Here is a 25,924-nt window from a genome sequence, read left to right on the forward strand (position 1 = left end):
AGGAGGGAGTAAGGTGTGGAGGTAGGACAGGACGTGGGAGGGTATGGCTACAATAAGAGTGGATATTTGAGGGGGATGTTTTTTAATATTCCATCATTTATCCGTATATGTCTAAAAACATTGGTTTCTTCTGAAGATAAAATGGCAAAGCACAGGCTTCAGTGTGCCATGCTTGTGTAATTCCATCTGGCCATTACTGATGCTGAAATAACCATAACCTCTTATTCTGTGTGTACTTAATTTCTGTGCAAGGCAACAAGAATAAGAGGGGAGTAAAAAACGAAGATTGCTTATGGACAGAATTATTTCCACTGTTTTTTTCACAGGCATGATTCAAAAGGTGAAGAAAGTGGAGCATGTGCAGTACAGATGTGCGCAGCTGGTGCATTGCCATCTCAGCGGCATCCCTCCTTCAGCAGGGCAGCTGAGGAGAGCCAGAAGGGCTGTCTCAGCTATGTGGCTGGCTCCTAGTGAAAGCTTGTCGTTTAAACTCTTTCAGTCTCTTTCTGCACTGCTGTGTCTACCCTGAGTGAGGAATGGAAACTGCTCTGTTTGCTCACGCAGGGGAGGGACACATACTTGCAGGCCTAGAGGGCTTAGACAAAAAACTGTGCCGGCATTAGAAACTTCAGGAGCATCTGCAGGAGGGTCAGAGGCAGGCGTCTGAAAAGAGGCCACCCTTAAGCTTCAGGCAGAGGGACTTTCCTGTTCTGTGGTTGCAGATCTGTGCCTGGAGCTGGCCCTGGTCATGCCATGTTCATGAGTAAGGGCCTGTTGGTCTAAGCGTGGCTCTATCTTTTAAACAAAAACAATGCTTTACAGAAAGCAAATTAATCTTGGGATATTGGTGTTTTTTCTGTTTTTTCTTTGTTCTGATTATGGCAGGGCATTGGGTGAGGAGCCCAACTAAGCTGCTTCAGGTCTGCTAGCCTTGGCTTCCTTGTGTTTTATACAATTGCGAGGTGTTGACACAAAGTGAACTATCACTGCCTATTGCCCTTTGCAGAACAACTTTCTTTCATTTAGGAGGGAAGAGAAGGCAACTGACCTGTGTCCTTGGGTGTCTTGTAAATGACCAAAGTCCTGAGACTATGAATAACAGCTGTTAGGCAGCAAGTAGGAGTGGTGTGCATCCAGCAAATATCCAGTTACAAGAGCTGTTCTGGCCTAGAAGAATTGCAGCTGTTCAGAAGAAAAAGTAACATTTTACACAAGAGTGTTTTGGAGCATGGTCTAATTGTGACACACACTGGGTCACACCTCAATAGGTGTGTGTTGACTAGAAGATGCTCAAAATGACATCAGCCTGGCTGGAGATCTGGCAGACTAAATACAGCCCAAGCTCTCAGATCAGTGTGTGCAGTGGCTTCATGCTTGTGCACTGGGGACAGGGGAGAACAAAACAATATACAGTGGAAAGTAACACTATAAAATGAAAAATTCAATTGTTTCCCCTGGGCAAGTGTTTTACTGATTTTGTGTCCCTCTTAGCAAGGAATATGCCGTGGTGACCCATTGTATCTCAAACAGGGCTCACCTGCAGGAAAAGAAGTTTTTAAGTCTTTAGTCCATAGTTTCCAAAATGCTAGTCTCTCTCTTTCTTGCTATGGAGAGAGTGCTTTGACTTTCTTCTGAAGTAGTACTGGAATTTAGACTTTTTTATAGGTATTCTAATGTTCGGACATGTACCTGAAGCTTAACTCCAATTCTTACTGAGTCACCTGATCTAGAACTTTGCCTGGAGGCTTCCCAGGAGCTGCATAATGCATGGTATTTCACAGGTCCTCATCTGTTCAGAGGCTGCAAAGGGGATGCTTAAAGCAGTGCAAAACAATGAAATATATTTCAAAAATGTTTGAAGCCTCAAACATTTGCATTGGGTCTCATGTTGCTGCATTTATCTGTTTTGTATGCTCACTTTCGTAAGTTGTAGCCTTTCACTGGGACGAAAATCTCCCACATGATTTCCTATGCTGGAGTGTGAATACGTAGCAATCCTCCCTGTCATGTATGAATTAGTCACCTTCAGATACTTTTGAATTTATATGACCGATTCCAGAAAGCCAACACTGGTTTAAATCACTTGCTTTCCATTTGCACCTAAAATGATGCAACTTTTTTACATTGACAGAAGTTTGTATCAGTTAAAATCAGGCTTGGGTTAAACTGAAATGAGTATCTCTACACACACCTCAGTTCTAAATTTGGATGTCTAGTGGATTTCAGGTGATTCTGTTAAAGCTTGTAAACAAGTCCATCAGTTTTCCCTACTGTCATACCAAAGTTCTTAATGAGGATTAAATATACTTACTGTCTTCACAGTGAACTCCCATCTATGTAGTAAACCAGTAAAGAGTGGCCTGAAATTTCAGAGCACAATGATTTGCCAACATTTTTCATATGGAGGTTGCCGTCATTGGTTCAGGATGTCCAGGACGTTTTTCAACACCAAGTTTTTGGCAAACACTTACAATCCCCGCTGATGATAGCCTTTTCTAATGCCCGCTCAAGGGCATTGGACTGGCAGGACTCATCATGACTTCTGGCTATCAGATCAGTAGTTTCCAATTGGTTCAGCCCGGTCACGAGATGGGAAACTTTTGGGGTTTCAGTTTCCATCAGTGTAAAATTCTTGGGTCAAGAATTGTGTGAATAATTCAGAAGACAGCGATTGATGCCCTTCGTGCAGAAGCCAATTTAGAAAGAACCTTCCATCTTTGAAATGCGATGAGTAATGCTTTGAGCGCGCCTTTGTAGATGCTCATCAACGTCAGAGCCTCCTAATGGAGGACTTCAGGTTAAATGTCAGGACAATTTGTATCGTGATAAATATGGATCAAAATCTACGTATCTCATGTCTTCTGCTGTTAGTCAACAGGCCCTAGAGTATAAACCACCACCTCAGAGCATTCTTAGGGCCACTAAAGAGCTTGGCTTTATGGTGTGAGCTGGGTTTTTTTAACTTATTATTATTTTTTAAGCCTTGCTAATTACAAATAAAAAACTGTAGTATGTGTGAGAGTGACACATGCGATTGTGCAGATGGGTTTTCCACATACTTTCTTTAAATAAAATAATATTTTTTATAAATATGTATCTCATATTTTATACTAATTCACTTCCAATAGAAGCCAAGCAATAAAACTTCTGTCTCCTTTTCCGTCAAGCTCTGATGAAAAATGTGAAAATTAGGTGAGAATAACAACCTACAGATACTTGATACCGTACTGCTTCATCATGGACTCCAGATATGCAGTATGTGCCACGGAGAGGTCATTCTGAAAATAATTTAGAGAGTTATCAGTATTACTTTCCATCTACCCCAGCTGGTAAAAGCAGGTCCCATGACCCAAAGGATGACCAGAGCTGTAATTATTGCATAATTATATAACTAATACAGTGTCACCAACATCAAGTGTTATTTTAAAAGGACTTTTTCTGTCAATACCACTGTCATATTTTAAGGTTATGACATTTGTGGTCATCCTGAGTAGAAACAAATGTTGTGCGTCCCCATCAGAATGGGAGTGCCTCTCCATCCCAGATTGTAAAGCTCCTGTTACTTGTCCAAGAGGGTAAATAAATACTGGCCCTTGCACCTGGTTGAAAAAGTCCCAGATTTTGAGGCAAAGAAGGAAACCTCTGTCCACAGTAGGATGCTTTAATGAGAAAAAACCCAGAGTTGTTGGATTCGAGTTGCTTAGAAACTTGGAATGATGGAATTCAGTGCAGGAGATGGTGGACAGTCGGTGTACAGGTGAGGTGGTTTCTAGCGCTTGATGGGTGTGATTTATGGCAGGGCTGCTGTCGACACGCAGACAGCGCATATTTCAAAACACCAAGGAAGCTTTGGGCTGGTGCCGGATTGTGAAAGGCAGAGCTTTCAAAAGATGTTAAATAAATGAGGTGCTGGTTGAAATTTGGTGGGACATCTTCTCATACAGTCAGACACCTTTAAGAAAGCCCAGGCCTCAAAACTGTTGGGAATAGGAGAGCTGCCGTTTGTTCAGGACTCTACTTTTTATGGAATCCAGCCTTTCTCCACCTTTTTTTTCTCACTTTTGGCAGGGGGAAGACAGGTTCCCTCCCTGTTTCTTGTTTTTGTCAGACATTTTTCCCCAGGCAGGCATGCAGGAGGTGTGCCAGGTTGGTAGGCCAGAGCCATTGGCACGGGAAGCATCTCTGACTCAAAACTTCACCGTTGCTCATGGTTTTCACCTTCTTCGCTGAACAGAACCTTTGGTAAAAATCACTTCATGCCACCACCCCTCCAGTGATGCAGTGAGGCAGAGACAAGCTGCCGAATACCGACTGGAGCTCAGCCAGGCTATGGATGAGTGAATCAAGTCATTCATGCCCAGCAGCGGGTGTGATTTTTGGCTGGGCTTGAGTCTGGTGAGCATATTGATGGCGCCTGTCCTGGGCTTATGAAATGGGTTGGCTGGGCTGGGGAGCAGGAGTGGTTTGAAGTGACCTTGTGCAACACAGAAGCAGTTGGAGGTGAAAGTCTTTGGGGATGGGGACATTGCTTGCTCTGTCTCTGTTCATCACTGAATACCGTAGGGGCTTGACCCATCACTTGGGCTCCTTGGGACCACTTTCACACTGAAAGCAGCAAACCTAACGGTAGTCCTTTGGGGAGGTGATAAAAGACCGCTAATTTTTTGACCTAGACATAAGGGTTGCTGTCTATACCAGCGTGAGTCTTAGCTGATCCCTTCTAACTGCACCCTCGGTTCAACTCTTAAGAAAGCAAGAGGGAGAGAATTTGATCTGCATTTAAGGCATGCTTGCACCGAACGGCAGCATGAGCCTCTGGGCAGCCGGCCACTGGTGCTCCCCACCTGGAGGAATGCGTGGGAGAAGATGCACCAACTGTTGCATAACGAACACTGAGCATCTGAAGCAGAGACCAGCTTGTCTGGCCTCCATCTCGGCTCTGTTTCGCAGCCACCGCTTACGTACAGCGTCAGGTGCAGCAGCCCCTGAAGACACCCTCCACTGCTCTACCAGCAAGACTAATCTCCTGAGTCAGTGGGTGAGCAGGCTGGGACAGCACTCTCAGAGAGACACCTGCGAGGGGGCCCAGACAGGCTGGGGAGAGGCTGCCCCCATGTAGCTGCTGGCTTCTCCCACTGGCCCTCCCTGTAATTGTAAGGTAGTTTTTGTGACTTTCCAAAAGAGGAATCCTGAAATCTCGCACAGCGTTACAGAGTGAGCCCGGCAGGTTAGGGAATTGCCCGGGAAATTCCCCCTTGCCCATTGCCCCTGATGAGGATGGGAGGAAGAATGATTTCTCTATCCTGCCCTTTTTTTCCCTGCAGGAGGTTCAGACAAGTATGGTTGCTCACCTTATGTGCTGTCCTTCCACTGTCCAGCATTTACTGTGTGATGTCACTTTGCAAGTGTAAGTGCAAAGGGACCTTACTTAGTGGTTGCTGCTGTTGAGAACACCAGAATTGCCAAAATTTGTCTGATCCATAGCTCTGCCAGCAGCAGTTTCCCTCACTAAGGTCCTTCCCATGAGGGGCAAAACCCCCAGTATCAACTGTGGGATAGGCTGCCCAGTGAGAATTTTCCTGCTTGCCCCGCTAGGACTCAGCTGATACTCTCATCTTTATCCCTCATCAGGGTTTTAGTGAAGACCTGCTGAGGTTGTTCCCTGGTGTCATGGTTTAACCCTAGATGATAACTAAGCCCCTCCCCTCACTTCCCCCACTTTGGGATGGGGGAGACATTCACAAGAGCAAAAGTGAGAAAACTTGTGGGCTGAGATAAAGACAGTTTAATGAGTAGCACAGAAGCCTCGCGTACAAGCAAAGCAAAAAAAGGGATTCATTCACCATTTCCCGTGGGCAGGCAGGTGTTCAGCTGTCCCCAAGAAAATAGGGTTCCATCATATGTAATGGTTACTTGGGAAGACAAATGCCGTCACTCTGAACATTTCCCCTTCCCTCTCCTTCCCCTGGCTTTTTATGCTGAGCGTGATGCCATATGGTCTGGAACATCCCTTTGGTCAGTTGGGTCAGCTGTCCCAGCTGGGTCCCCTCCCAGGTTCATGTGCACCCCCAGCCTACTCGCTGGTGGGGTGAGGAGCAGAAATGGCCTTGACTTGGTATGAGCACGGCTCAGCAGTAACTAAAACATCCCTGAATTATCAGCACTGTTTCCAGCATAAATCCAAAACATAGTCCCATACTAGCTACTGTGAAAAAGATTAATTCTACCCCAGCCAAAATCAGCACACCTGGGTGCCAGGTAATTATAAGGTCTCACTAAAAAATAAGATTTTGACATTAGTGATGTGTTCCAAGGAGAAGAGTAATCTGTTCTAAAAACTCTTATTTTCCTATGTAGGTAAAATCAGAGAAGAGCTTTCTCAGCTTTTGAAAGCATGGGAAAGCCCTACTTACTCACAGTGCTTACAAATTTTTCCCCACATTTATTTTGGAAAAAAAAAATGAGAGAAATGAGAGGCAGTTTTTTATGTCTCTTGCTGTTTTAACTTCATATATGTGAACAGTTTCCCCTGAAGGAGAGGAGCAATGTCTACAGGAAGGTGGGGGACTTCTGTGGAAGTAGGAGGGTTTTGTTTTTTTTTTTATATGAAATTACTGCATTCTGTATTTAGTTAAGCATTTGTCAGCTGGGGTCTTTGGTGCAAATCAGTGCTTTGAAAGTCTCACCCCCAAACATTAAAATCTTTTTCCTTTTAAAAAAAATAAATAAAATTGTGAAATGTTACATCTTCCCATCCAATTCTATACTTGCCACTTGGAAATAATTCTCTTTACCGTATCTATGCTTGGCGTTAAGCCCAGGGTGGGAGCAGTGGTGAAAAGAAGCAGGTAGCGAGGGGTGCCCGGGAAGCAGCAAGGGACGTGGCACCCTGTGTGCGGGGTCGGGCAGCGGGAGAGACAGGAATTGAGGCAGGAATTTCAGTTGCTTCCAGAGACAACAAGGTCCCGGCCGTGGCTGAGAGCGCCTGGCAAAGCTGTGCAAACACCTCGCTCCTCTGTTGCCCGAGCTGGGGCTCCTCGCTGAATGTACAGCTGTAGTCTCTGTCATCTGGCAGCTTTCATCGGCGTTAAAGGAGGCAGTTATAAAGTAAATACAGTACACTTTACTCTCTCACTTGCATTTCTGTGATCGATCAGCAAAGGGAAGAGTATTTTCTCTCTCCTCTTTTTTTTTCATCCTCTTTCTTTTGTCTCCAGATGTTACTGAGGCTCTATTTCAAGGGGTTTGCACATGGTAAAACATGTGCCAAAAAGTTGACACAATGTAACAAAACAAAACAACACAACCCAAAAAGCAGAGCATGCTGCAAAAAAAAAAAAAATCTCTAGGACCTTAAATGTTGTAGAGCATCACTGACCCCCACTGGGCTGGGACACTCACTGCAGATCACCCAAGCTGGGGACTGGTACCTCATCGATGTGTTGGGTGCAGGTCAGATCAACGTTGGCTACATTGCCAGGTGCCTTGCCTGGGGAGGGAGCAGGGGCAGCTTTGCTCTAGGATTCATGCAGATCCACGCTTCAGAAGCTTCCCATCCAACTGGTGTAGACCAAACCAAGCCAAGGTTGCCGCCAAGGACATTTTGGTTGGATGGAAAGAAAGACTTGCTAGTGGTAAGGTTAGTTGCTCACTGAAATTTTTTGACCAAGTTGTTGGTGACAGCCCTGTTGCTGGAGGTTCTGTGAAACAGGTTAAACAAGTATCTGTCAAGAAAAAAGAGTTGATCCTACCTTCAAGGCAGTAAGATAGTTTCCATGCCCTCTCAAAATCCTGTTCAACTTGAATTTTTGTAACTTTGTGAGAGAATCAAGAGTGCTCCTCTCCAAACCTTTATTTTGCGGCAGTGTTGCATTGTGGTAGCAATAATTTAGGAAGGTGCCTCTACCATGTTGTAATCTGCTTTATATCACAAACAAGTTATATTGTCTCTTGTGTCCCCGGGACTTGAGGGTGATGTAGATGTGTAAGGGACAGGGACCAGCCAGGCTTTTCTTCCTCTCTCATTAAACAGAGGACAGTAACAGGGGCGTGAAACACTTCATGCTCTGTTGCCACATGGCTCAGCCAGGCTGGCGGATAGTGACAGCATGGCTCACATGGGGAGCACTTTCATCCTGCCAGGGAGAGGATTCCAGCAGGACTGGTGCTGGGAGCTCACTCTGAAATGGAGGCGTTTTTGTGCTGCAAGCCTGTCTCACCTTCACGCCTTTTCAGAGATGGTCTTGTGGTTAAAGAGGCTAAACTGGAATGTGGGTTTAGTTCCTAGCTCCATCACGAATTCCTTGTGTGACCCTCAGCAACCTGTGTGTGTTTCAAGTTCCCCAACTGCATGTTGAGTGTCCAGACAGTTCTCTACCTTCACGGGGTGTTTGAAAGATTCACCACGAGGTCTGGTGACTGGCTGGGTTAGTAACCTTGTGGTAGGCAGCATGGAGAAGCATTTGAAAAGGTACAGTAAAGTGTTAGCAGCGTGAGCCTGCGCAGTTGCAGTGAATTTGCTGTGTGGAGTGGAATGAGACCTCCACGGCATACTGGGAATGTGTCAGGTTTGCAGCCAAGCAAAGTGAGAATATGAGGTTGTATTGTGGTTGGAGGAAAGGGATGCAAACAACAGGAGAGTGCAGCTACTGCTGGACAAGCATGGTACAAGTGACAAGGAGGTCACTGCAGGGACCTGTACATCTGGAGTACAAGTGCAGCGCAGTAGAAGCAGAATAACCAGGACACAGTAATTATGTCACGGCCTTGGATTTAATTTATGAAGTGCTACAGGCACACGTTGCAGCATGAAGCTCTGTTTACTGTGAAAGATTGTGTTTTCTGACGTCTGCTGAAGGAGAGGGAATTAAGATTGATCTGTCTCATGTCCAAAGGCTGTGTAAGACAACCGATGCATACATCCTGCTACTGTCAAATGGCGGAACTTCAAGCTTGGATCGTGGCAGAATAAACCATTGCCAAGGGCTTCCCACTCAGTGAGAAGCTGGGAGTTCAAAAGCAAAAAGGGAGCAGGTAAGAAAGGCAAGGATAAGATGAGAAAAATACCATAGTTTCCTACAACATGCGTGAACTATCTTTGGGCTTCCCTTCATAATACTGCAGTGCCCTGAGTGTCAAAGTGTTAGAATAACTCCAGGACAAATAGGATCAACGTGCCATACCCTAACCTAATCATCACAGGCAGGCATATACGTCCAGTGCTCCATGGGAAGAGAATAAACCCTCTCTTGTGGATCAGAGATGCCTAATTTGTTGCCTTTGCACAAATCAAGGAACCTAAGACCCCCTAGGTGCTTAAGGGTTGCGGGATCTCTACCACCGAGACTTAATGATTTAGGTGTACTGGCAGTAAAGGTCTGCTGTTACACTGTTATCCTTTCTACTCCTGTATCCTTTTAAAATTAAATAATTGTGCCTGCATGACATAGGTGCCCTGCGGAATCCCACGTGCTTGGGAAATGCTTGAAAACCCTCGGATAAAAGTCCTTAGGAAAGAGGAGGCAGAGAGGGGAAAATCTTGTTACGTTGTTGACTTATGGTCAACGTTGTCCTCGAAATGCTGTTTTGTCATCAATATTTCTTCATTAGGAATAATGATTTTTCCACATTTACTGCCAGCTGATTCAAAGCTGTCCAAAAGCAGAATGTGTCATGAATCTCTAAAATGCATTCACTGGCGAACTCTAAACAGAGATGATTAGAAAAATAACGCAGCGGAAATACTGGGTGTCTTGAGGCTGCCAGGGGAACTTTTAGTGAGATATTTTGTTCAGTATATTTACATATTTTAAAAATGTTCTTGGTACATTTTTGTAAAGGCAGTATGCTGTATTTCTTTAATTCTCTCTTGCATAGTGTATCAGGGCTGCAGTGAGAAATAGGGAATAAACTTAGCTGATCAAGGGACATTGTGTAATTGATAGGCACTAAGGATATGACCTTGTGGTATATTCCCACAGTACTGTTAGGTGGGAAACAGGTTTTTTCCGTCAAGCAGAAGTTTTTGAGATAGCAATGTGTTTTTCCCCTACATTTCAGCAAATGCAGAACCTTCCTACTTTGATGCTTTTATCAGAAAATTATCCCCTATCTCCTCTCTACACAGAATGCATGCTTTGAATTCATGAATTAAGCCTTTTGTAGGGAGAACGTTTGCACATTTTCTCTCTGCTTTCTTTACTCTCGGTATCTCTACTTACTGCCTGAATTGTCTGTGTTAGGCACCATATGTCACGTAGCAAGAGACAATTGGTGCCCTCAGCAGCTTAGTGTCTATGTAGGTGTGACAGACAAGAAGTGCTGTAGCCTAAAAAAGACTAATGCAGCCCTTGGATGTACAAACAGGAGCATCTCAAGCTAGCTGGATGGAGTTACATTACCCCTGTATTTGGCTTTGGTGTGATTGCTATCCGAATATTATGCCATAAGCATTAGTAGAGCATGTACCTATTCATCATCCATTTTCAGTGGTGGATGTTTGTCTGATTGGCTCATTCTTAATCTGACGTTTAAAAGTGGCTCATGTCCAAGATAAGATTGGACACCCTGTATCTAATTCCTCATCTCCAGGTCACGCCCAGACGCTGGCCAAATTTTAAGAATCTTGCTGAGTAACAGCTCAGATTATGGCCTTTTCTATTCGTGCTCACAGATAAAACCTATGTCCAAGCTCCAGTGACCTTGAATCTCTGCAACATTCTTTTCTAAAAATGTGGTTTCTCCCTGTTCATGCTCAACTAGACTGTGGCTGCAGAAGTCACTCTCTAGCTTGTAACAGGCCAGGTCACTTCTGCCTCTTTATTTCTCCTCTGGTTTAATTTCTGCATCATATTGAACAGAAGCATCATATTGAACAGAAGCTTTTTGTCTTTACTTGCACGACCTGTAATGACCTATTCCCACCTTTTCTTCCCTCTAGTATTCTCCAGTCACATATCAGCTCATCCTTTCCATCTGCAGGTGTCTATAATCAATCTTCAAGCGCTTACATTCCATTTTGTGCTTTGTCCTCTCTTCAGAAGCATCCCGTTAAACTTCCCTCAAACTCCCTCCAGATCCTCTTTCAAATTCTGCCTTAACCTTTTCTTTTGCTGGGCTGTCTACAAACTCCTTGTCAACAGTAAAACAGAGTACTGAGACCAGTTTTCCTGATCAGTTTTGTCTTCTTGTTTTTTGTATTTCTTATCTATACCCAGTTTTTACTGATTGTGAGGTCCTGCAGTTGGGCCCTTCTTTGAATTCTATCTTTGTCCAATACACGGGACAAAGGGGCTGTTCCACAATCTGAGCAGCCAGGATCTGTGATGGTATAAGCAAAAACCATGTAATAATAGTAATAAAATAACAAGAAGTTAGAACGTGGCATCATGTGCTATAGGAGCTCCTCTCCTCCCTTCCCCCTCTTCCTTCAGATTTGCGATATTTCAAATTCTTTATACAACAAAACCCAGTAAATGAGGACATTTCAGAATAAAGTTTAGTAGCTGATGTTTCCTTTCAGCTGCTGAAGTGTTTCTCTGTGATCTACTGAGTAATGATGGCATTTCGAGCAGTTTCAGCAGGGAAGCCTCTGTGGGCACTTCTGTATGTCCCCCCAAGATAAGACAAACATCTGGCAGCCAGGCTAGGCTGAAGGAAGGTCGCATGCAAGGTTATGAAGCTCTTTCATGCAAAAATAGAGGACTCCAGTCTCCCAGGCTTGCTGCCAGCATATCACCTTCTAGTTTTGCAGAAATGATCTTGAAAGGGGACCTAAAAAGGGCTGAAGGGGCACAAGGAGAATGTTGAAATGACATAGTTTCATCTTCATGCAGTTTAGTACTAATTTTGTCCTTTGTCTTTAAGCTGCCTTTTAAGTGCTGTTTGTCTCTGTGGGAAGCAAATGGGTCACGTTGTTCTGTGTTTCTACTGTAATACGCTGCCTGCTATTTTTCTCTTAGATTATTTGTGTAATCTTTTTTGTGCAATCTGTTTGTTCTTGAGTATTGCAAGCTTTGCCTTTGCTACTTCTTTCCCAATAAGCAGTGCAACTTGTTCTGTATTCACTCATGGGTATTCTGCACACAACGGACTGGGTTATTTCAACCAGTGTGAAAATATTAAAATGGGGAACATGTGTGGGCACTTAATTGTGGTGAGTCCAACCACAAATACCTTCGCCGTTGGTAATTGGCACACAGGAAAAACAGACCTTTGTTTTGTTTTTATCAGACATAATGATAGATACATTGTTTTTAGTGGGGTTTTTCTGGTTTTCTAAGGAAATGAGGCTTGTGCAATCTCACTGCCTGTGTGCATGTGCCTGTCTGCTTGTCAGTTCCTCCCTCACCAACACCACTTGAAACTAATAGCCATTTTCAAGCAAATTTGAGCAAGACACAGGAGCTGGGAGAAGTGACCAGCTTTTACAGAAGTCTTGTGGGTTCCCAGATTGCACCAAGGTCTGCAGAAGGTGCAGTCCCTAATGGCCATGTCACTGCAAGCCAGATCAGTTGTGTATTTGCCCACATGCCTTTATGTGGATCCAACCACCTAACTGTTAGCTCCCAAATTTGAATGTTTTGGCATACTTGCTTTTACCCTTCGGGCGAGTGAGTCAGTTGGGGTGTTACTAGGCACAGAGCTTGTGTTTTGATTCTGACTGGAGTGGCCACATCTCATGAAAAACATGGTTTGCTCCAGGCCACAGTGTTACAATTTGCATATAAACTTATGAAAAAGGAAGCTTTCTTTAAGCTTTCCTGTGCAAGAGTTTATAGGGGCAGTTCTGTCTGTGTGCATAATAGCAGAAGCTGTGCTTCTCAAAAATGTAGACAGGTTAAGTCTGTCACTGCCTGAATGGGAATCTTCTGTGGAAAAACCCAGAAAGAGGAAGGAAAGCCTAAGGAAATACCAACTTTAAGGGAAGAAGTTGGCCAAGACTTCTGTTGTGCTGCTCTTCAGTTTGTACCTGGCCACCAGCAGCTTAGTTGGGGAATGCCTCAGAGTCATGCAGGAACATAGCCTCAGGGCACCTTTGGGAGACAGAGAAGATGTCTTTATGCCCTTTGCCTAAGAGAGGACGGAGGTGCAAAGGCACCAAGTGATTTGCCAGAGATTACAAGAGTGTATATTTGAGTTAGGAAACAGACCCAGGTGTCCTGACACAAGGAGTACAGCTCAAAGTATGATCTCTGCATAGACAGCTTCTCCGGTAAATGGAGAGATGCCTTGGTCAAAGAGGAAGATAAATGTTGAAGTGTGCAAGAGCTGGCTAAATTATGAATATGAGAAGAGGAGGAGGGGAATAAAAGATTCCCACATGTTCTACTCAGATGTTAACAAAGAAAGCTGAGAAGTGTTTGCATAGACACTACATTATTCCGTGTCCAAATGCCTCATAAAAATAATACCGGATGATCACAGAATGGCACACCAGGGAAAATAAATTCTTCAGCGGAATATTCCCCCTGGAAAAACACTGTGTAAAGTAATACACTAATGGCTTTCAATTTCATGTTTTATATAGAGAGATATTAACTGCTCCCCAGACATCTCTTCACATTACAGCCCAGCTACACAAGCAGTTTGGAGAAGGCCCGGGAGCACGCTCAGTCTTGTCCGCGCTCAGGACCACGCAGTGCTCTCCTGGTGTACGTGCAGCTCCTGTGCTGTGTACAGGAGGTTTCTTCTACCACGTTCCTGGAGCAGTACTTCTCCTGTGGTTCTCTCCAGTGGGATGGTTTTTTTTCTTCCTCATGGTCCTCATGGTTTTTTCCATTCTTCCCCAATGCTCTGTAGCCTCACCACCATGCTGGGAATCCTGCATTCCTTCTCTGCTTATAAAAAAGGAGTTCTCACGAGAAGTATTACAGTGGAGTGATTAAAGCACAACACTGTCAATCAAAATGCTAATAACAAATGCTAAAGAAAGTTAGGTTTATAAACAACATTATTAATTCCTTTTTGGGGAGTTTCCAGGCTTGTCTGGATTTATCTGGTGACTTCTCTCTCCCCACTGCTTGGACTGGGAGCTGTTTGAGTCGGGAACTGTCTGTCCTGTTTCATGCCAACTACGGTTATACCATTGCAGCAAATCAGAATGATCTAGGTTCTTTTCCAAGCTTTCCCAATATATCTCAAATGTGTATATATATCATCCTGCTACATCCTGAGGGATCCAAAAGTAGCTTACATGCTTTGTTCTCTGGATGTAGCTTATTGGAGTCTGGGAAGGACAAGGAAGAAGGAGTGGTTGCAGGGACATTGATGGGGAACTGCACAAGGACAGCATCCCTGCCGTTGGGGTGATGAGACATGTCCATGTTCTTTTAGGAAGTTGTGCAGTATTTGTTTGAAGAGGTCAATAAGCAAAGGTCATGATATAAGAGAACATGGTATTGTTGCTGGATTATTTAATTACTATCAAGGTTATATTATTTGAATACACCTTTATGAGCAATTCTATCTTGAACTCATTCTGCCTTCCTGCTTACACCTCATCCCTGGCTTCCCTTCCCCTCCTTCCCACCCTCAGTGACCACACCACTCCACCCACAGAGCCCTGATGGAGGAGTACAAGGTCCCAAGACTGGAAACATCACAATTCCCAAACTGGAGAACACTGTTTTGAGTGTGACAAAGTCCCAGACTATAGTTGCTCTCTTGCCTTAGGTGGAGCTTTCCTGTGTAGGGTGGTGGGATTGCATTAAATACCTCCCATGACTTTGTGCATGAGTTATTTTCAACACTGATTGCTGGGTAAGGACATCAGACCTGCATGGGCTCTCTCTGTCTTCTAGAACTCAAGGGAGTGACAGAGGACAATTGCAAAGGTGTGCCTTCTACCCACCCTCCACCACAATCTTTCCTAGGAAAATGTCATTCCCGTGTTCTAGAAAAACCCCTTTCTCTGGAATCTTGTCTTCGCTTTAAATCTGTCTGCCACACAACATTTTCAATAATAAATACAAGGCAGCAAGCCTTTTGTACATGTGTGCATGTGCAGGTTTTCTATGTGTTATAGACCTGTGTGTGGCACTAGGAAAAATTTTCAGAAACAGAGCTCTTAGGGCTTGTCTTTGCTTAGACTCCTTATTACCACCTTCTGATACACCTTTCTTGGAGGACGGTAAGAATAAAGTATCCACACATCAGTTTCTTGAATAATAGTTTCTGTGCTTTAAATAGATACAATATCTTAATCCATATTAACCTTCAAACAGAAAAAAAAAAGTAATTGGCTCCATTTAGGGAATTGGTTTAAGCTGTACAAGCAAAAACTACTTTTTAAAATGGTAACAATTGCGCTGCCACTAGGCAGCTTTATGAGGCATCCTACCACAAACTCCTTTCATGTGGGGACAAGTCTTTAGGCCCAGGTTTATCCCATCTAACTGAGGAGCTGAGGGTGACTGTATAGCTGGATTGGCTGATAGCTGAATGGTTTGCATCTGGGGCTTAGACTCTTTATTATGGTCACTGGCCAGCAGAAGCAACAGATCTGATACCAGTGCAGTCTTGGGAGTCAGTTTCAAGCCTCTCTAGATTTTCTATCACCAGAATGCCTTCCAGTAGCAGCGGATCTTTGACAGGAGCAGCACAAGTTACTCTTCTGTGAGCTGAGCTGCCATGTCCCCCTTGCCCACTACACGACACAGGTGTGAGAGGACCTTCTCTGCAGTTGAGACCAGGAGCTTGTTGTGACTATGTCCTCTCCCTTTGGTGACAGGCCGCTGTGCCCGCTGTGGGGAGAATGTTGTTGGGGAAGGCACCGGCTGCACGGCCATGGACCAGGTCTTCCACGTGGAGTGCTTCACCTGCATGAAGTGCAACAACAAGCTGAGGGGACAGCCCTTCTACGCGGTGGAGAAAAAAGCCTACTGTGAACCCTGCTATATTGTAAGTACCCACCCTGGTTTTAATGCACAGACATTGGAAATGCTGATTTTTTTCATTGCTGTGCAACTGCTTTACAGTTAAAACCTGAGAGTCCTGTGGTAGTACCATGGGTGTCAGTTTTTCCATGGTTTTCAGAAGAACTCTGGTTTTTTAGCTTCCTGGATGGATTTTGTTTCTTGGTCTAACCTCCCTCTGAAATGAGGCGGCCAAAGACAAGGGAAGAGGTGGCTCTTTCTTAGGAGCAGACTGTGCAGTGATTTTTAAGTGGTAGTGTTGTTTTTAGAAGCTTTTTCTGTGATGAGAAACGTGATACCAAATGCTTACAGACTGTGATGACAACTAAGATTAAGGAGGTGGGATGCAAGATAGTACTGAAACTTCTAGCATTACCTTGAACTAAGGGTCTTTGGACTGGATATCTTGATGCTTACCTTACCCTAAAATTTCATTTTGTGCCTCCCACAACTTCTTCTTAAAGCAAGCAACAGTTGCTTTGAGAAGCTGCACCTTTTAAGAGGCTTCCATAAGAGCTAGTCAGAACCTGTTGCAGAGTTGTAAATTAAGGAAATGCCACACAATGGGCCTGAGGCCTTACCTTGCTGTGACCTTAGCATACAGTATATAGGGATAATACTTATAATTTAGAATAAGAACAGCATCAAAACATTCTTGAAAGTCTTGATGGGTCTTCCTCTAAACCTCCAATCCAGAGCTTTTTTTCGTAAACTGGGCCTGAGACCCTTTCAGAATTGGATTTGTGCTTCTGAAAGTAAAAATTGATGCTTTACTTGACATTTCTGGCATTTCAATAATAATTAAACCAATAATACATGCTTCTGAAAAGGTCACCAATATCCTGTTATTCCTTCTGGTTTTGCAGAGCCTTTGTAGTAGGATTATTCCTGAAATGTTGAATATAAAAAGGGAGAATACTGTCTTATTTACTGTGTCAGTGATATATGATCCTTGTTAAAAACTTGCTTTTAAAGACTAAATGATCTTTTGATGGAACCTGTACCTTTTAAACCATTTCCATTTTTGTTTGCACTAAAATGATTGCATCATGAAACATTTAAGATCAATTCCATGGTGAGTTTGACCATGTGCAAAGCACTGCAGCCTTTAGGAAGGTGCATTCATAATGTGACAGAAGCAACTTTATGTAACCAAAATCAAACATTTCATTGACTTCAGGCTGGAATTGACTTCAGCTGCTTGCAGATTCATACTTTCTTTTCCTCTTTTTTTAAATCAAGCATGCATTCTTCACCACTCATCTGCTTTAGTTTGGGAAAACATCTGCATTAGCCACTGTAGTAATGGTTTAAGATTATTTAATTCCATTACTTATACACTTCATTAGCCTGAGTGAGTTGTTGGCAAGGATTCAGTAAACTTCATACATTAGGAGATAAAAGGATAAAAAAGGAAAGGGAGAAGGATTCTGTTCCTTGTTTTCTTTCAAATTTATCTTCTATCTATTTAAGGGATAAAGGAACAATAATTGCCTAGTTGCATCTGCGTTTGTACATTTTGTGATACAGCTTTGCAGCTCTGAGTACAGAGGAAAGAGTAAACGTTTAATAGCTTTCTTTTATAGAACCAGAAGGGGCCCTTAAGTGTTTATCCATGCCATCCACAAAAACTTGGTTATGGACTTAACCCAAAACATGTCTGTATCCATTTGCTGCTGCACATGCAGAGGGAAAGGATGGCAAAGCTGATGGGGCTATGTAAGTGTAGCTGGACAGCTGGTACCATGAGTGGAAAATGGAAAGCAGGAACCTGCCAATCTGATGAAGCAAAGAAGGGGGAAAAAAATGCAAAAAAAAACCCCAACAAACAAAAAACCACTCACACAAGCACACATTAAACTCTTAAATGTGGGAGGAGCAAGTGTTGGGAGCCTAAGTCTCTGTAGCCTTCAGAAAGTCTGGGACTCTGCTGTGCCAAAAAAACAGATCTGCAGGAGATCTACTCTGTTCTGGGCTCTGCGGTTCAAGAAGGACAGGGAACTGCTGGAGAGGGTACAGAAAAGGGCTACAAAGATGATCAGGGGATTAGAACATCTCCCTTATGAAGAAAGGCTGAAGGTCTTGGGGCTTTTTAGTCTAGAGAAGAGACGACTGAGGGCGGATCTCATCAATGTGTGTAAATACTTAAATGGTGGGTGTCAGAAGGATGAGGCCAGTCTTTTTTCAGTGATGCCCAGTGACAGGACAAGAGATAACAGGCACAAACTTGAACATAGAAAGTTCCACCTGTGAGGGCGGCAGAGCGCTGGAACAGGCTGCCCAGAGAGATAGTGGAGCCTCTGTCTCTGGAGGTGTTCAAAACCCATCTGGACACCACCCTGTGCAACCTGCTTTAGGTGAACCTGCCCTGGCAGGGGGGGTTGGACTGGATGATTGCCAGAGGGTCCCCTCCAACCCCAGCATGCTGTGATCCAGGCACCTGTCATGCCATTGGCTTTAAGCCTCAGGACTTTGTGTCCTGAGTACGTCTCATTGATTTTTTCAGTGAAACGAGGCCTGCGTTGGCTTTGGTAGGATGCTGAGTGCTTATGTACAGTGCGGGCCTGAGCTACACTTGCAGGTTGTTCTCACAAATGCATTGGAGGCCCTCAAATTGCTGAGGCACAACCTGAATGCTTTTGCCTTTAGATGTGTGATGTGGTCATACTGAAGTCAATGAGAGTTAATGACCTGCTTAAAATCTAGTGTGTGCTAGAGGATTTTGGCGAATGGTGGCCTCTGACTCTTTTGGAGCTTCCCCAAATCCCATTATCAGAAAATAACTTCAACAGTTGGAGCCCTAGTTCTGTAGGAAATCAATGAAACTAAAGAACCTAGACCTAAATTCGTGAGGACCTGAATTCCTGTGAAAGGTGAAGCCTGTGTGACTGTCCCAAGATTGAACAGCTAATCCATGGCTGTGACCAGCTGAGAAAACGGGATTTTTAGCTGGTATAAACCTCAGTAATTCAGTGAGGCTTGTTTACTGGTATACCTAATACACACTGATTTCTAGCACACATCCTCGTTTCCCCAAGTCCAAAAGTCTTGACCTATTATGCAAGCCAGTAGGCCAAGCTGCTTCATTTCTATAAAGAAAATGAACTAATATTTGCCTGGTTGTGATATATAAATTCATTATTTCTTTGATTATTTTTTTAATAATTCCCTTGTGTGACTTGTGGCCTTATGTGCCTGAAAACTATGTGCAAATATAAAAATACAAGTTTTTCAACAGTTAGAATTGGCTAATCTTCTCAGTTTATTATGTGACTCTTCTTAGTTGTGGTGGAGTGAAGCCGTAATTAAGATTATTGCGAAGAGCTGAATTTAATTACTGGTTAGTCAATACCACGCCTAAATAGCCTGCGGAAGGGTTGGGGTTTTTGTTTTTGTTTCTGGTTTTATTTATCAGTGACCCAGTTAAGATTAAATTCCCCAGAAGTCTGAATTAACATCTAAGGAGTTCAATCACCTGTTTAAAAAAAAAAAAATCAACATGTTTTTCCTAATCAGAATTTGAGTACCAGTGTTAATTTCTTTCACACAAAAATCCCCCCATCCAAAAGCCAGACACTATCATTTCCTGTTACATGTTGTGAAGGCAGTGAGTTCTGTTGCCAATGTGTTTTCTGGTTTTGTGCTACATCCAAGGATTCTTTCATTATTGATGTTATTTCTAAAAGAGTACCAGTCTTCTCCATTAAGACACTTCTGCTGAACTAAAAGCAGCTGTAAAAAATAAAGTGTTAATAGAAGACAGATGTCTCCTAGTCATTACGACAGTCAAGTAACATCTGAAATATCATGACAGGATTTCCAGTGTAACCAGTGTACTGCTGTACACGTGATGAGTGCTGTATCTACAGTATGTGATCGGTATTCTTTTCTCCTCCCTTACAGAGTAAATTACTGACAAAAAACATTTGGTCTGCTTTCTCTAAGTAACTGAAGAGATTTTTAGCGCTGGACTTGGTGCAGAGAAAAGGTTAAGAGTAATATCAGTGGAAGTGTTGTTATAAAAGATTGAAGAGCAAGATGTTAGAGCAGTGCCAGCTGTCTGCTTTCCAGATACTGTATTATCATAAGGACTGAACACAAGGTTAACCAGGCACACCGGTCTGGCAAGAGTGATGCTGCTGTTTTGTGAATGGGATGTTCTTTGATGTCCTGATGACTTTCTCTGGGACATGGAAATTTTCCTCCATTCTTTATCCGCTTTCCTGGCAGTCCAGCAGTTGGCAGTTGGAGATAAACTCTCCGAGGCTGAGAGGTGCTGAGGACCTGCGATTAGTGCAGAAAGCAGCAAGATCTTCAGATGTTTCTGGCCTCTGAGGGTTTCTTCTGTCGCGTCCAAGTCAATGTGACCTGCAGCTGGACCCTGAGGGAAGGGCGATGATGTGGTGGGGAAGGGGATGAGAAAACAGAAATAACTAACAAAGCAAAGCAGAAATATCCAGGGTCAGGTGAAGGACTTCAGAGAAGTGGAGGGTTAGAAATTGTGAGCAATCAAAGGACAGGAAAGGAAACTCATTTCTGTCTAGCTGGAGTGGGGGAATATGATGGGTTTGCTGTCCAGTGCCTTATGGAAACCCAGGGAATGAGGCCCTGTTTCTGCTGCTTGCTGCAAGGTGTTGAAGATGTGACTTTAAACCCTACCCCAAACATCACATGCGAGGGTCTTTCGTGGTGAGGCTCTTCTTTGCATAGTACTAAAGCTGTGGAAATGCCTGAAGGGAAAAGCATTGTGTGGAGGTCATGCCCTGATCGTTGCCATTCCCCAGCTTTAAACTCAAGATCACAGTGCTTCGCTTTCTTACCGGATTATTCATTTTGTGAGCAAAAAAAAATGAGATCTCTTCAAAGCTTCTCTCTCTTACTAGGTTCTAACTCCCTGGCCTATCAGGAGCTGTAATTCAGTAGGAGGAGATAGTTCAGAAGACAAGAGAAATGCTGATGTTTTAGTAAATGGTTCAACTAGAGCTGCTGGTGCCACGAAGCATTCTGGGAAAGCTTAAATTTGTTAATCATTCTGTCCGTGTTAACTCAATTTGTGTTCATTGAAATCTCAGGTAAAACTGCTCTGGGCTTCAGTGCAAATGGTATTGTAAACTTCACCCTGTAAGCGCACGTGAGCGTGGTTGGTTGAAAGCTGTGCAAGAGCATCTACCTCCAGCATATCTGGTTTAAAGTGTAAGGTTGATCCCTGCAGTAAAATTACATCTATTTTTAAAAATAATTCTGCAATTTGTAAGCAGAGATTACAGCACTAATTTAGCAACCATGTAACAATTTAAATTGGACCAGAAAAGAGAAACTATAATTTAAAGATTTTTTTATGATACAAGTTTTCTTCTTTTTAAAGTAAAAAGCCCTTTATTCTTGTTTTTGTCAAGCAACGTATTGAATTTGAGAGTAATTTATGGAAAGTGCTGCCAGCATGGTATTGCGAGTGCTCCACAATTTGAATTTAAACTGCTCAATGGGATCATTAAGACTATTATGCCTGCTTTCCAAAGAGTTTGAATTCAGAATGACAACTGGAACAAAAATATAAAATAAACGAAAGAGAAGTCACGCACTCTTTACGTGGTGGAATTTTTCTGCCCTCAAAATATTTCATTGAGATCAATGCTCTTCTTCAATTCTCTCCTAGAGAAAAAAAAATATGGGGAAAAAAAAAAAAAGCTGGTGTTGCTAGTTTTAGTTCGCCGCTCCTGCGTGAGTCATCGGCAGCAGGGAGCTGAACCTGTGACCCGCGGATCTAAAAGCATTAAGTCTCGGCTGCTGTAGCAGAGAGATGCAGCTTGGCTGTACCAGGCAGCAGCGGGCTCCCGCCCTGGATATTTCTTGCCTACAACAGAAGAGGTCTGTGGGCACAGCTGACACGAAGCAGGTCCAGAGTTTTGGTTTGCTGACAGGCTTGTTTCAATCCTATTGATTATTAGCTTTGATAATTTTGCTGGTCTAGGCCCAGTTGGTAACTTACTAGGAAAACAAATTATGGTAAGTGAGGACAGTCGTTCCTGGTAAACCGATCATCATTTGTAAAACTGACAGATGAATAAAGCCCTTAAATGTGTGACAGTCCTTTCTATTAATACCACACGGCGGCAGTTGATACGAAAAATACAGATGGAAGCTGGGGGAGGCGTGGCGGTGGTAAGCTCAACGCTACTACTTTGCCTGATAAATGGCCTTGTGCAATTAGGGCATAAAACAGAGGAGGATGGGGTGCTATTGCATAAGCTGTGTCTGAAGCTTCCAGGAGTCTAGGAGGTACAAAAATGTGTGTGAGAGAATATGTCAATGAAGCAAAACGGGGACGGATGCTGAACTTGGCTGACCCTCTTGAAACCTGCATTTGTTTTTTCAGTGGCCTACCAGCTGTTAGAGAGGATGGGTCATGCCTCTTATTTTACTAGACAGGAGGAAAAGGTTCCCTTGCAAGGGGGAAGGGGTCAATAACCTCCTTTCTAAATTGGAACTATAAAGAAAGGGGAGAAAGCATACCATGAGATGATGAGGTATGCTATACAGGAACTCTTCTGTGGAGGTGCAGAGGCTCATATCAAAGAGGATGGAACCAATTCATCTTGCTGTCCAACAAGGACAGGACAAGTAGTCTACAAACCAAGGCTGTAAGAGGAAATATTCCTAGTGCTCTTAGAAGACATGAGAACATAAGCCCTGCCAAGAAGTGTGCTGGCCTCACCTTGGCGGAGCATTCTCTGAGTGAGACCACACTCTTGTCTGCTGCGGTGGTTTAGAGGATGAAATTATTCTTTTCTCAGTGCAGCAGGATATGCTTGGCTAACTGGCCCAAATCACTTGATGGGATTAAAGATGTAGTGCACCCTTTGTTTTCAATCGGCAGTTCCTGATTGCCTTTGGTGTTGACTTTTGTGAAGGTAGGTGATTGATGTTGAAGTAGATAGTGAGAGGATCAGGCCACACCTTGGTATAATTGGCTTTCTAGAAAGCTGAGGGGAGTATTGCTTTAGAGGAAGACCGACTATGGATTTTGTAGGTATGAGAGCAGTGTTAGAAGTGGGTTATTTCTGGAGAAGTCACCATAGTGCTGGACAGCATCTTAATAGATATATCTGTATTGGCAGATTGGGTATAAAGTACTGCTTAAGTAGTTCAGTGATATCTTGGTAGCTCGGAGTTTTTCTGGGGATGGATGGATCACATGCTATTCCTTTCCCTGGTCCTTCTTTAAAAATATGTCCTTATTAGGTGAAGACTCCTCCTCCACACCTGGACTTTCTTGACTTTTATGATGGCTTGGTAGAATCCAGGTCTTCCCTTCTGCATGTTTCGGCAACTGTAGCAGCTTGAATTGTCATCTTGTCTCTTTCACTTTTATAATTAGAGGCGTTTTTCGTATTTGATTATATGAACTAAAAATTGATTTGGCATGTATAATCTAGAAAAGCTATACCATGGGCAAACTTTGTGGTAGGAGTTCTTAGTGTAAGTGAAATAAGACGATCTTGTGAGGGACCAGCTGCTGCCATTCAGTGATTTTCTCGCCTCACAGGGTGAATTCCACTGGCCAACTGAATATTCTTAGGAAGAAAATAGTCTCCCTCTCTTCAGGACCAGTGGGGTTTCATGGCTCTTGGCTATACATCTGCTTATGGGTCATACTGCAGTACAGGGGATGGCAAAGTCATTTAGCATGACTTCAAGCTGTGGTTTGAGATTTCCCTTCAGAAGGTAGCCCAACTCTTGTCTGCCATTGAGAGCTAGCAGAAATGGCTTATAAGGAAAGAATGAAGTCTTATGCACCAGCATCTTTGTAGTAGTGGGAAAATCTTCCTCATTTGTGGTCAAGTATGGATGGGTGTTAGATGGCAAGCCACATCTAGTGCTTGTAACATTCATCTCTGCTTTTCTTTCAGTTGTATTTCACCACCTTCTCTGCAAACTATTTACTGCTTTCATTCTTTGGTACCTGAGTAAAATCTAGAGATCCCACTGTAAGAAGCACTCTTTGTGATGCATCAGTGAATGACAGGTGATACCTTTTGCCTCTTAAATCCTTCCTGGTAAACAGCAGCAAATCAAGGGGGAAAGGCAGTGGCATTGCCTCCTTATTGCAGATAGAAAACTAACCCTAAGAGGAATAAATGCCCTTTGTTTACAACACGAATCTCCATTGCTGAAAGCCTTCAGGGGCAGATGGGACAAGCATCTGTTAAAGAAAAAAAAAAAAGTGTTAAGATCTACTTGAGCCTTCTCTGGGCAACAGCAGACCCAGGAGTCTTTTCTGGCCCCGCTTCATCCATTTCTGAGCTTGAGTGACCTGTTCAGGCCCACAAGCATGGCTTGTGGTGTGCAGCTCAGGTCTCCCAAGTCCCAAAGTTCTGCCTAGCTGCAGTCTGCACCTTTCTTTACTTCCCCTCTTCAAACCACTGCTACTTAGTGGCTGAGTGTGAATATGAACAAGGAGCTGAAAGCTAAGTGAGGGCTCTTGGAAAACCCAAGAGGGTGGGAGGTACCCTGACAGTGTTCTCTTCCATGAAGTCTTACTGCTTGCTTGTAACCCCGCATAGTTATTTGTCAATTTAAACTGCTGAAGACAATTATTTTTAGAAAGGCTGTGATTTCTTTGAAATAAGGCCTGTAATTTAGGTTTGCGTTCCCATCAGATGCATGTACTATTGATTTTGGCCCTGTCCTTCCTAATGTAGTGAAGTTAAAGTGCTGCGCAGCACCCAGAGATAAAAAATCAGAACTTGCCGAAGTAAATACAGGGTTAATATTTTTAGCAAGCCTTTCTGATTATTTTGCATTGTTGATCCTATGCTAGCAGAGCTGCTGGTGAAGCATAAGCCCTGCAGCCAGGCTGTGATACTTGCCAGTAACAGAGCTGAATCTGTCTTGGGAGGGATGTGTTTGGATTTAGCAGGTATGATTTCCCCTTAACTGCCTTGCAGAGAACAGAAGGTCTTCTCTCACTCCCTCTCTGGATCCCAATGCCAGGGAGGCGAGCGGGCTTTTGCAGGATGCCACTTCAGCCGTCTCCTTGGTGAAGCCACACGCCAAGGAATTTGCTCTGGCAGAAGCTCAGCCTGTGAGTCCATCCTCCCTCTAGCGTCCTGCCTCCGTGTCTTCACTCCAGGACACCAGTTTGCCGTTGAGCAGTGTTTGTTTGCAGTAGAGGAAACTATTTAACTTACCATCCTGTGCACACACACACCATGGGTTTGGTAGATTTCTGGTTAGAAAAAAACAAAATCATGCCAGTTTAGGGAAAGCACAACAAGTGTGAATGAGGACAGGAGAAAAAGTTTATTGATTCTACGAGTATGGCGAGTGTTTGGTGCTCGTGGAGGGGCAAAGCAAATTTCAAGTGTGTTGGTTTTTTCTCAGCTGCGTTGATTATAAAGCTGTGGGCCAAGTACAATATTGACAGAAGAGGGAAATCATCCACTGGAGTATTTTGGGCAGGAGGAAGACCACATTGTAGCTCATCTCTGGTGCTGTAGCATTTGCTTGGGGGCAAGAGATTACCGTGTACTGGTCAGTAGCAGCTTTTGCAGGAGCAGGGAGCGTGTTGGTTAATGTGGCCAGCGAGACCTGCGGTCCCTGTGACTGCACACGTCCCTGTGAGGACCGTCCCTGTGAGCGGAGGCACCGGTGGCGCCATGCACATCGCTGAGCGCGGAGCTCGTGGGGCATCTGGGTGGTTTAAAATGAGTGATGAGATCTGCCCAGCGTTTCCCCTGCTTTTTCCTGGCTGTTGTTTCCTGACAAATGTTTCGCATAGAAGCACCACGTGGGTTTTTCCACAGCAACCTGATGCTATAACTCTCAAAGCTGACTTTACCGCGCAGCTCTCCGAGGCAGTGCACTAAGTGCAGGGAATCAGAAACTGGTGGCAATCTTTATGCTACGTGCCCATGTTTCCAAAGGCCTTTGTTGTCAAAAATGGAGATTTGTGGAAGGGAAAAAAAAAAGAACCACATGAGAACTTTTGTGACATCTTTAGTTTCAGG

At 43.7% G+C, this 25,924-nt stretch overlaps 1 protein-coding gene across 1 annotated transcript in view; it reads left to right on the forward strand.

Moving 5' to 3' along the window:
• LOC104280857 (lipoma-preferred partner homolog) overlaps positions 1-25,924 on the forward strand; it is a gene marked incomplete at its 3' end in the record, with an annotated part of 74,160 nt that overhangs the window by 18,529 nt on the left and 29,707 nt on the right. The window contains exon 4 of the mRNA XM_009878647.1: positions 15,731-15,900. Within this exon, the coding sequence (XP_009876949.1) occupies positions 15,731-15,900 (170 nt within the window). The remainder of the gene's footprint in view (positions 1-15,730; positions 15,901-25,924) is intronic.

The sequence above is a fragment of the Apaloderma vittatum genome, unplaced genomic scaffold, assembly GCF_000703405.1.
Source record: "Apaloderma vittatum isolate BGI_N311 unplaced genomic scaffold, ASM70340v1 scaffold20561, whole genome shotgun sequence".
Taxonomy (NCBI): domain Eukaryota; kingdom Metazoa; phylum Chordata; class Aves; order Trogoniformes; family Trogonidae; genus Apaloderma; species Apaloderma vittatum.